Consider the following 12,362-nt stretch of genomic DNA (forward strand, 5'->3'; position numbering starts at 1 on the left):
TTGAACTCCTGACCTTGTGATCTGCCCTCCTCGGCCTCCCAAAGTGCTGGGATTACAGGTGTGAGCCATCGCGCCTGGCTGACTTCCTTATTTTAAATGCCATTTCCCACTAAAAATAAAACCAGCAATTCTTTGAAAAATAGTTAATATTATATATAGGACTGGAAGTGTATAAGATAAAACTGGAATAGATTGTCATATCAGAAATCAAAGATTTTGTCAAAGACTAATAGTTCCATGTCAAAAAGATTCAGAAATCAATTTGCAGAGGCTCCCACTGGCCAAAGACAGAGCTTGATCATCAACAGGAGTAATAACTATAATGGGTTGAAACACAACAATTATGTTTAAATCTATAGGTTTATAGTAATGTTAAAATCATTAGTCACCTTTGAAAGATGCTAGAGACTCAACTCATTATTTTGAAAATTTATAAATGCATTTCAAAATCTAGTGGCTTATCCTGTTTTTCTTACATATGCCTGAAGGCAATCAAGTAGATAATGAAGAGAACTTTCTATATAGAAATATTCCAGGCCAGGTACACTGGCTTATGTCTGTAATCCCAACACTTTGGGAGGCTGAAGCAGGAGGATTACTTGAGCCCAGGAGTTTGAGACCAGCCTGCACAAAAAAGCAAGACCCTCGTCTCTACAAAAAAATTTAAAAATTAGCCAGGTGGTGTGTGCCTGTAGTACTAGCTATTGGGGAAGCTGAGGTGGGAGAATCACTTGATCCTGGGAGTTGCAAGTTACAGTGAGCTATGATCACACCACTGCACTCCAGCCTGGGTGACTGCACGAGACTCTGTCTCAAATAATAATAAATAAATAAATAAATAGAAAATTTAAAAAGACATTCCAGCTCGTAAATGAAGGGATAGTAAAATTAGAATATCACCATTTTACCACCCCCAAGAAAATAATAAGCTATGAAATAATTATCCATGGCTGCTAGAATCATAGAAAGAGACAACCATATTATGTGTCTCTTGGTGAAAGTACATAACACCACTTATTAAATACTTTTGCCCAAATAGCAAACCTGAATCACATACAGACTCTAGGCCTAAATAATAAAATATGAGAAATACAAATGACAAAGAAAAATGTTAAGTGTCATTATAAAGAAGCATTTAGTAAAATACAAGCTTTAGAAAACTACAGATAAAGCTGATTTCCGCAATAGATAAATTGAAAGGAAAAAAGGGGGAAACTGTAGATTAAAGGAAACAAGAGGCCAGCTGCAGTGGTTCACGCTTGTAATCCAGCACTTTGGGAGGCTGAGGTGAAAGAACTGTGTGAGCCCAGGAGTTCGAGACCAGCCTGGGCCAGATGGCAAGACTTCATCTCTACAAAAAAGTAAAAATATCAGCCAGTCATGGTGGCCAACACCTGTAGTCCCAGATACTCTGGAGGCTGAGGCAGGAGGATCCCTTAAGCCCAGCAGTTCGAGGCAGCAGTGACCCTTGCTCACATTACTGCACTCCAGCCTGGTCGACAAGGTAAAATCTGTCCCTTATTAAGAAAAAGAGACAGAGAGATACAAGAGACTGGTAGCTATTTCAACCAATTTCAATGTCCTAGCCTTATTTTAATCCTTATTCAAATGAATAAATTATTAATAACAGTTTTAAAAGAAATGAAAAGTAAAATGTGTAAAAATTAAGATGCTGTTGTTATGGGTAAATTCTGTCTCCTCAAAATTCTTATGTTAAAGTCCTAACTCCAATACCTCACAATTTGACTGTATTTGGAAATAGAGCCCTTAAAGTGACTAAGTTAAATAAGGCCACTGGGGTGGGCCCTAATCCAATCTGACTGGTGTCCTCAAAAGAGGAGGAAATTTGGACACACAGAAGAGATCCAGGGGCATGTGTGCACAGAGGGATGACTATGTGAAGAGGCAGTAGCAGGATGGCCATCTGCAAGTCAAGAAGAGAGGCCTCAGGAGAAGTTAAAACTCTGAGAAAATAAATATTTGTTGTTTAAGCTACTCAGTCTGTGATATTTTGTTATGGCAGCCCTAGCAAACTAATACAGATGCTAAAATGATGAACAAGTCCACCATTTAATTAATCTTGAAAAACACATGGGAATACAGAAGTGGATATACTGTGGATCATGGGGCAATAAATTCCAACTCATAAAATGGAGAAAATCAAACCTCCTGATGGGAAGGTGTGTCATAAAAAACTTGAAAAAGCCCCAAAAGAGACTATGAATTTTCTTCTCTTCTCACTTATAAACACTATCTTAGACCTAACCATATGCAAAAGTGTGCATAAATGAGGGCAAGGTTAGGTTGCTGTTTCTCTTGGCCAGTCAACTAGTTCTATTCATACATTTTTTTTCTAGTCAATGAAAGGGACACTTTATTAAGGCTCCAGGGCCATGGGGCCTGGGCAGGAGGCTGCCCTCCGAGGAAGGAAGAGCTTTATTTGACCTTCTTGGGGCACAGGCTGTTGGTGTGGCCACACTTCTTGCGGCAGTTGACAGCACAGGGGTGCAGGCGAGCATAGCACTTGTGGCAGATCATCTTGTTGCAGCTGTATTTCTAGGTGAGCTGGCAGAGGGAAGACTCAGTAATGCCACCTTGCAGGTGCAGAACCAGGTGCATGATGGACTGTTTTTGGATGTTGTAGTCTGAGAGAGTGCAGCCATCCTCCAGCTGCTTGCCAGCAAATATCAGACGCTGCTGGTCAGGTGGGATACCCTCTTTGTCTTGAATTTTGGCTTTGAAATTCTCAGTGGTGTAACTGGGCTCGACCTCAAGGATGATGGTCTTGCCTGTGAGGGTCTCCACAAAGAGCTGCATATCTGCGTCTGCAGCTCAGCCACCTTGTTGAGGAAAAAGAGGATAGCGGATCTATTCATACTTTTATAGCAAGGTCATATACAGACAATTTCACCAACTAGAATATAAAAATATTATTACTAGTGATCTGAGTTATGTGCAACATTGGAATGGATACTAATCATTCCCTTCCACTGACCTCCAAAATTCCATGCCAATTTGCCATTAACTTTCTCTTTCTTCTCATTATAAATTATGCACCTATTAAAAGACATGACTCTGACAATTCCAAGTTTCAGCTGCCCACTATGTTCCCATCCACTTCACCTTTTAAATGTGTTTAAAGCATTAACAACAGATTGTGTTTCACCCTAGAGACAGCTGGGTTTCAAAGAGAGGAAGAGAGGTAGAATGTTTCATAATCTCACTCTATTGTCCAAGACAAATGTGCTATTGTATTACATGTGAAATGTCATCTTTGAAGTCTGTTAAGGGTGTGCTGTGAAGTGAGCCATCTGGAAAACACAGTGTAGACTGAAAAATAATTATAAGCCAGTTTATTACATTTTTCCAGTTAAGCCTACCATGACAGCTGCTAAAAACACACTATGTAGTATAAAGGATAAAAAGACTCTGAAGTCGCACAAGTTATACCCACCTCCAAACATGATTAGCTAGTATACAAGTCACTCAACTTCTCTGATCCTTTAGGGTTGTCTGTAAAATTGAAATATGGACACATGCCACAGAGGAGTTCTATGAGTGTTAAATGAAACAACAGTTGTAAAGCACTTGGTACAGAGTACACAATAAGTTTGATTTCTCTTCTCTTTTTCTAAATATAGACTATATAATATTCTTTATACAGAGAATATTAGATAAAATCCAATCATATTTGAAAACCAGGTTGAGCAGGTTGGTTTTTCAAAGAAATCCATTGAGCTCCCATAATGTTCTTTCTACTTGATGAGAGAAAAGGGGCTTTGGAAGATCAAGTGTGAAGCTTTAGAATTCTGTCTGGAGCTGGTCAGGACCACCCAGGCATGAGTATAAGCAAAGCGCTGTCCGTGGTGCTAGTAAGCGCGAATGCCCCCGGCAACATTCTCCCTACCCAAGGTTGTTGTGCATTCAGTCAACTTGCTTCGCAAAGCTCACACGTCTGCTTCGTGGAAGATTCTCAGTCATTCTACTTACTCATTGATTCTTTCCCTATCACCATTCTTTATGTCCCCCTCAAAGAAAAACATCATCTTCCCTTTCCTTATCAACTCCAAACAGTTTTCATTTTTCAGAGACATTTACTACCTAAGAAAATGGCTCAGGAATTGGCTCAGACTATCTTGTCCTAACTTTTTTGATAGGTTTCAGAGAAACTCAAAGGTCAAAGCAAAAGCGTAAGAGTAAAAGGTAAAGAAATTAAGAAACCGAAGACTAGGAAATGGTGGTTGGATGGGAAAGAGAAAGAAGTTGTTACTAATGCTACCCGGTTCCCTTCCCTGTCCAGGTGGATTTCAGCTCTGTTGAGGCTCTATCAGTAGATTTTCAGCCCTAACCACCACTTCCATGGGCCCCATTGCCTTTAAAATAAAGAGCGTTTTAAAATTCTACAGGGATTTGGGGTAATGAGGAGTCAGAGCTAAGGTTTCCCAAAAAAAAAAAAAAAAAACGTGAAGACTCTCATTTTGCAATAAGCAAGCAATTGCCCTCCTGTTAAGACTTTTTCTTCCTCAGCACTCCGAACCAAAATGATTCTGTAAATAAAAATTGTTCACTTTTAGGAGAGGTCCACTTATGTAGTTCCTCACCAAAGTTTTTAGGCAACAAATCCATAACTTGTGGTTCTCTTCCTATCCAATGTAGCATCCGCTGAAATGTTTTAAATATTTAAAGTAATAAATGTTGATTCAAACTCACCCAGGAAGATTAGAAAGAAAATAAAAGCACTTGGCATTTAAATCTTCAGAAGAGAATTTAATGACAGGTTCAGCCTGTTTAATGACAAGCCCAGCACCACACCCCTCTCTTATGTTTCATTATTACTGCATAAATTTCCTTTATTACTCATGATAAATAAAAATAAAATACTTGACAAAGTGGGTTTAAATAGGTAAGAGTGCAAAGATTTACTGTGCAAATATGATGAAACTGGGATCTCAGATTCTTAAAGCACAATTTTTTTTTGTCTTGTGTGCTAGGTTGCCACTCTCAATCTCGAACTAGTTTTCTCTCTCTCTCTCTCTCTCTCTTAAGGGTTGTATCCCTTAAAAGAGAGAGGTTGTATAATGCAAACATGGAAAGAATTAAAAAGCACATGCAAAACATGATTCTCGGGATTTTTCTCTATTTTTATGGTTGACAAATTCAAATAGAAAGACACATCCAAGAGAAAACCGCTAAGGTTGACACAAGATATGAAACTTGTGAAGTTCAAGTACTGCCTAGGGATGAATTTAACTTGTATGACAGGTGCAGAGCTGTCGCTCTCAGACATCTTAAGAAAGACAGAGTTATTTTCAATGCCTTTCTCTCGGCCACAAGGGAGCCACTAACGTCTCCACAGTGAAACCAACTGGCATAAGGCTGAAGGAACAGAAATCCTCTGCTCCGCCTACTGGGGATTAGGAGCTGAGGGTAGTGGGTCAACATTCCCAAAATATTAGCCTTGGCTTTACCGGACATCCAGCGAGCAGTCCAGCCGGCATTCCTGGCGGCTCCCTGGCCCAGTCTCTGGCGCATGCGTCTCAGCACCTTTGGGCAGGCTTCCCCTCCCTCGTGACGCGTCGGCCGGGGCCTGGCCTCCCGGCGAGCACAGCGGACAGGGGGCGGAGCCTAAGGGGGTGGGGAGAGGCCGGCCCCTTGGCCCAGCTGAAAACGGAATTCTTTGCCGGCTGGCTCCCCACTCTGCCAGAGCGAGGCGGGGTAGTGAGGACTCCGCGACGCGTCCGCACCCTGCGGCCAGAGCCGCTTTGAGCTCAGCTGCGGCCGCGCTAGGCGCTTTTCCCCAGAAGCAATCCAGGAGCGCCCGCTAGTTCTTGAGCGCCAGGAAAAGCCCGGAGCTAACTACCGGCGGCTCGACCATTGCACGGGGCCCTAAGCCGCAGAAGGACGGCGGGAGGGTAATGAAGCTGAGCCCAGCTCTTCTAGGAAGGAGAGAGTGCGCCGGAGCAGCGTGGGAAAGAAGGGAGGAGTGTCGTTAAGTTTACGGCCAACGGTGGATTATCCGGGCCTCTGCGCGTCTGGGGACTGCGGAATGCGCGAGGAGAACAAGGGCATGCCCAGTGGAGGCGGCAGCGATGAGGGCCTGACCAGCGCCGCGGCGCGGGGACTAGTGGAGAAGGTGCGACAGCTCCTGGAAGCCGGCGCGGATCCCAACGGAGTCAACCGCTTCGGGAGGCGCGCGATCCAGGTAGCTGGGGCCCCAGGGCCTCGCCGGCAGGGGGCGCGCGAACGCGGGGCGCGGCCTCGGCGGGTCGGGGCTGGAATCAAGATCGCCGATGTAGATTTGTATAGCAGTCTCCCTTGGCCGGAGGTGTGCAGCCCAGGCGTAAAACAAGCTTTTATCCAGCAAAAATTCTAAAGAGAGACATTGAAAAATCCACTGTTTAAGCTTTTTTAGTGGTTTTTGTTCTGCCATCTCATCATCAGAGATGCAAGGAATAGATTGAATTGGGGAGAAAAGGCGAAAAGGAAAGGTTATTTAGGGAGGACGATTATCTTGTCTGTTTGCTTTCAACGATAAAGATAAGTAAACTATAAGTTACACATTCTGGATTGGATTTAAGGAATTCTACAAAATCATAGTACATGGAAAAAAATCAGTGTAAACTTTTAAGCTACTATATGAAATCTGTTGTATTGTTTTCTCATGGAGGCTAATTGAATTCAAAGGAATGAGACCGGAATCCTCAGCCACAGCACTTAGTTCCTTTTATGTTAGCAGTGTCTTATAAGTGATGCATAAGAGAAAAAATATATAGTTCTATAGGTTTCTCATTCTTTAATTATCATACTCAGTGCCCAGATTACAAAAATATTCCTGCAGCAACTGTTAGGTCCTTTTTGAATGGCAAAGGATCTTCATAAATAATGCATCCTTATCTTCATCGTTAAAATACACTTATTCAATGTTTACGAATCCTGCTTTAATTAGTACTGATATTTTTAATTTATTTTACAATCTAGGACAATGCTTTTGTACTTTACTGTTGGCTATTGGCCATATTCAGTATTCACCTCACTATCACCCTCCAAAACTAAGCTAATATTCAGGAATCTTGTTAATAGTGTAGATTTTAAAGAAGTGTTCATTTCTTTTCAATTCTTAGAATAGTGGTATAACAAATAAAGGATTTTTAAAGGAGCAAAACTATTGTAATGTGCTTCTTAAAAACTTAAAATTCTATTAATAATTATAAAAACAAGTTATATATGTAATTCACCATTTTCTGAAATACTAAGAACAGCTATTTTCCCCTCTTTTTTCTATGTAAACTATCCTTACATCACTAGTAGATATAACTTATGGTTTTCAAGAGATGAAATGAACATTTCTAATATTAATGAAACAAGCTGACAAAACATGAGAAGTATACTGCCTTTCAATTAAATGGTATATTTTAAAGTACATAAACCCATAACAAATAACTCAATATTAGACATTTGTTACCAAAAATTGTCTTATAATTAACTTAAAATATGACAGCAAATGTTTTCATAATGTTCATGTTCACAAAGGGCTGCTACAGGATTACTCCTGCAAAACATCATTTTTTTCTAAGTTATGCATCATCCTGATTGCTAACATCCAAGCTCTATTTATTTATTTATTTATTTATTTGAGACGAGGCCTCATTTTGTCAGCCAGGCTGGAGTGCACTGGTGTGATCTCAGCTCATTGCAACCTCTGCTTTCAGGGTGCAAGTGATTCTCCTGCCTCAGCCTCCTGAGTTGCTGGGACTTCAGGCACGCCCCACCATGCCCAGCTTATTTATTTATTTATTTATTGTAGTACAGACGGGATTTCACCATATTGGGCAGGCTGGTCTCGAACTCCTGACGTCAGGTGATCTGCCCACTTTGGCCTCCCAAAGTGCTGGAATTACAAGCATAAGCCACTGTGCCTGGCCCAAGCTCTTTTTATATAGCAAAATATTTACTGTGTAACGTTTTTAAATCTTAGCTATTATAAAATCCTGTAGTATATATAGTTAGTTTTATGTTACATTAAAAATATTACACTCTAAAATAAAAATGATGAACTGTTTATTAAGGAAAAATCATTTATTCTTGTAATTTTATAAGATTTTGCATGATTTAATTTACTTTTCCCTTCTAATCTCCAACTTTTGCTCAAATTATCACAGTACAATCCAGTTATGAGCACAGACACATGACAAACAAAAGCCTTCCACACGGGATTTGCTATGAGAACTAAATAAATTTTAAAAAGAAAGGAAGAAAAAAGAAACTTAATTGTTTATTTTCTCCCCTAAACCATTACTCCCAACTTCTAACAAACAGTAGTTGAGTACCTAATAAACATTTTTGGACCTGGATTATGGAGGAGGGGTCAGGAAGGCAAATAATTTAAAACTTTAAAAGCCAAATAAATTTAACTCTGCCCATAAATCACTTAACAAAATAGATTCCCATGTTCCGATGGAAATCAAGATTTGTTTTTCCACAATGACGATCATCACTTTACCATCAACTTTCTTGTCTCTACACGTTTAGAGAATAAAATGGCATTTAATTTGTACTGAGTGGAGTATAACCTGAAGGTGGGGTGGGAAAGCGGATTGCATCAGCAAATGAAGAAACACCAGACACCAGAGACCTGAACACCTCTGCACTGGGTGAATACTTCACAAATAGGTGTTTCTTTAAATGGCTCCACCTGCCTTGCCCCTGCCGGCATCTCCCATACCTGCCCCCACCCTGGCTCTGACCACTCTGCTCTCTCTGGCAGGTCATGATGATGGGCAGCGCCCGCGTGGCGGAGCTGCTGCTGCTCCACGGCGCAGAGCCCAACTGCGCTGACCCCGCCACTCTCACCCGACCGGTGCATGACGCTGCCCGGGAGGGCTTCCTGGACACGCTGGTGGTGCTGCACCGGGCTGGGGCGCGGCTGGACGTGCGCGATGCCTGGGGTCGTCTGCCCGTGGACCTGGCCGAGGAGCGGGGCCACCGTGACGTTGCAGGGTACCTGCGCGCGGCCACGGGGGACTGACGCCAGGTTCCCCAGCCGCCCGGTTCCCCAGCTGCCCACAACGACTTTATTTTCTTCCCCAATTTCCCACCCCCACCCACCTAATTCGATGAAGGCTGCCAACGGGGAGTGGCGGAAAGCCTGTAAGCCTACAAGCCTGTCTGAGACTCGCAGGAAGGAGGAGCCGACCGGGAATAACCTTCCATACATTTTTTTCTTTGTCTGGATCTGGCCCTCGATACTCACCATGAAGCCAAACACAGAGACGCAGATTTCCAGGGATATTTAGGAGTGTGTGACGTTCCAGAGGTTTTTCTGAGGGAAAGTGCATATGAAATCCTTGACCGGCCCTGGTGGCTACAGAAGAATCTTCCGATGGAATGACTCCAGCGCCGAGCGGGAGAAGGCAGTGATTGGCATTTGGGTGGGGGCAGTCGATGCGTTCACTCCACTGTCTGCTGAGGAGTTAAGGCGAACCCACAAGTTAGGCCCTAGAGGTAAAAAGGAAAACCTGAAGACTGAGGACAAAGTGGACGAGGGCAGAGGTGGGCTTCAGTAAGTGCCCGGCGGCGCTTTAATTTGTGTGCATGGCAAGTAACACGCGAAACGACACTCTCTGGAAGCCCTGGAGACCCGCGCCCAACTCCACCAGATAGCAGAGGGGTAAGAGAGGATGTGCAAGCCACGACAGATCCTAAAATCCCTGGATCACGACGCCGCAGAGCACCTTTGCAGAGGGTGCTGGCCTTTGCTTTAACTACACTGAGAGATTCCCGCGGCGTTCTGGAGGCAGACTCCACAGGATGAGGTGGTGGAATGGAGTGAAAGCAATTTTAACGGTTAACTGTAACGTTTTCTTTCATACACACACACACACACACACACACACACACACACACATATGCTAGGATGCGGAAATCGCCTTGTGACTTGCTGCTTTTTGATTTTGTGATATTTTGTACTTTTTAGTTGTTCAGCAACTGTCTTATTTAATGGGGAGATTTTAAGTAACATTATAACTGGTGGCTCTCAGTTAAAATGTGAGGAAGAACTACAGCTCTTAAATGTAGCAATGGCGCTGTAGCAAACTCAGTGCAAATGCCTAGATTGCTTTCTTCTTAACCTATTTATTTCTTTGTTAAATTTTTCTGATTGTTTCCTTTATAGAGTGTCTCAGGGTGCAGAGGTCAGACTAAGAAATATCCCAAATGTCTTTTAGAAGATAGATGCACGTATGCAGTAAATTGTCTTGGCATATTTCCCAAAAGATTGCTGAAAAAATAGATTGACTATAAAAACTTGAAAATATGTGATGGCTCATGGGATGTCCTACTATCTCCTGAACAACCTAAAGGTGCACTGCTTTGGGATTTAATTTCCAGGGTTGCTTTATCATTATATCATTGGAACTGATACTTCACTGCTTTCATAAAGAATTAACAGAGATTGAACTCCAAGAGGTGGGTAATTTGGTTTAAAAATGTATGTTCATGGATTTACCACTAACTCCTGAGAAATGTTAAAGGTTCACAGGGGTTCCCTTCTCTCAACATTTGTAATAATTGCTCAGAAGCAATACCAGCAATTCATAAAAACTGCTTACATATGCCATAGAAAATTAAACACAAAATTTATACATATATTATGCTTCTAAATGCTCATTCCACTAGATACACATTTAAAAGATAAAAAAGGAACAGAAAAAAGTAATTGGAGAGTGGAGACTTATAAGAAGGAGTACATCTGAGTTGAATACACAAATCTTTACTTCTCTACCAATTCCTATTCCCAAAGTGAACATATTACTGGGGAAAGTTAGTTGAGAATCAGATCTTATATTATTGGGGAAAGGATATATTTATTGACACATAATCTGTACCAGGTATGCATTAAAATATATTTGTTCATTTAATACATAAACCTGAGAGGTATTGTTTCCCAGATGAGGACAATGAGGCAAAGAAATATCAAATAACTTGCCAAAGATCACAAGATATTCATTCCATGGGTGCACAAAGTAAGTGCATCTAGTTCCAAAGCTGATTATGGTTGTCTTGCTTTTCTTCCCGTTGCACCAGCTTGTCCTCCAGAATCAATAATGATACACATGAAGATAACTTAAAAAAAAAAAAAAAAGCAGAAATACACAGTGATCTCCCTTGTAAGTTCCTAAGGAGGCTTTTCTTTAACTTCTAGTGAATATAAACAGCTTGTTTGAAAACTATTTTAAAATGTCAACAATATGGAGAATACCCCCCAAAAAAAACACCTATAAGAACCCAAATGTTTGGAACAAAGATTATGGAACCTCCATTTTCAAACTGAAGCACAGAGACAGAAAATATATTTCTAGTTATCACTTAAGCACTCAATCATTAGAGGTTACAAGAATAATATTTTTAAAGTGACAGTATTTTACAATTACTAGAAAACATTCTATGTAAAGGAAGTCAGTTGATAATTTAAAATCTGCCGTTTGATTTATAAAATCCCTTAATATGACCTCTATATCTTAAATTCCAAGACGTTTAAATTTGTTAGTTGCATTATACTGGGTCATGAAAAATTATCCCTTGAAATAGATATGAAACATGTTACTTCATTTCTAGTTTAAATAACTTGTGGAATCTTTCCTAATGACAACCTGATATTAAGGGAAACTAAAGAAAATGCTATTGTGTATCCCACAGTACTATATTACACTGCTTTTTAGTTTTGTTAGGTTTTTTTCTTGGGGGGGGGCGGGTACAAACCTAAAACATTATTAGGTATCAATTACCACATGGTTGTATTGAAATAGTAACTTATCGATGCCATGTAAAAATTAATTCCATATTCGAAGCCACCTGGCAGACAGGTTTAGCTGTTTCATCAGCAGCCTAATATATACTGTTAAATTTGTTAAGGATTTCACTTTGAAGGATACATGCAAAAACATATAGTTACTATTTTCATGAGTCCTGCTTCTGGCTCCATTGTGGAATTACAGAAAATTAAATATACCTGTTAAGTTTGTATCTAAGTCTAAGACATTACCAAGGTTTATACAAATTCTACTGACATTTATTCCAAGAAGATCTGGAAAGTGAAATAAATTTATAAATTTAATAACATTCATTTGGCTTCATTTTTGTCTTTTTCACGTAAGTGGATTAATTTTTTAAAGGGTATTTTGCTATTGAATCAAAATTATGTAAAATTTCCTGTGCCTTAAATGGTTAAAATTAGTAATTTCATAACTAAGGAATGAAACAGTTTCAAGAGGAGAGCTCGAGACTGATAAAACCCCAAATGCCTCTAGGAAAATCTATACTTAGGAATACTTTCATATTTCATTTCCCTAGTATGGCAAACACAA

At 40.6% G+C, this 12,362-nt stretch overlaps 1 protein-coding gene and 1 pseudogene across 1 annotated transcript; one reads left to right on the top strand and one right to left on the bottom strand.

Moving 5' to 3' along the window:
* Nucleotides 1–459: 459 nt before the first annotated feature.
* LOC126937618 (ubiquitin-like) lies at nucleotides 460–5,036 on the bottom strand (annotated as a pseudogene).
* A 560-nt stretch (nucleotides 5,037–5,596) lies between these two features.
* Nucleotides 5,597–12,117, top strand: CDKN2B (cyclin dependent kinase inhibitor 2B). The gene is made up of 2 exons (XM_050761167.1): nucleotides 5,597–6,202; nucleotides 8,765–12,117. The coding sequence occupies exons 1-2, from the start codon at nucleotides 6,047–6,049 to the stop codon at nucleotides 9,023–9,025; spliced, it is 417 nt and encodes a 138-aa protein (XP_050617124.1). The 5' UTR covers nucleotides 5,597–6,046; the 3' UTR covers nucleotides 9,026–12,117.
* Nucleotides 12,118–12,362: the final 245 nt, after the last annotated feature.

The sequence above is a fragment of the Macaca thibetana genome, chromosome 15 (genome assembly GCF_024542745.1).
Source record: "Macaca thibetana thibetana isolate TM-01 chromosome 15, ASM2454274v1, whole genome shotgun sequence".
NCBI classification, from domain to species: Eukaryota; Metazoa; Chordata; class Mammalia; order Primates; family Cercopithecidae; genus Macaca; species Macaca thibetana.

What these genes read in the sequence shown, in the direction of transcription:
- CDKN2B (XM_050761167.1), top strand. Translation starts at nt 6,047, where the DNA reads ATGCGCGAGGAGAACAAGGGCATGCCCAGTGGAGGCGGCAGCGATGAG. An exon ending in TCGGGAGGCGCGCGATCCAG is followed by an intron (nt 6,203 to 8,764) that starts GTAGCTGGGGCC and finishes TCTCTCTGGCAG; the next exon opens with GTCATGATGATGGGCAGCGC.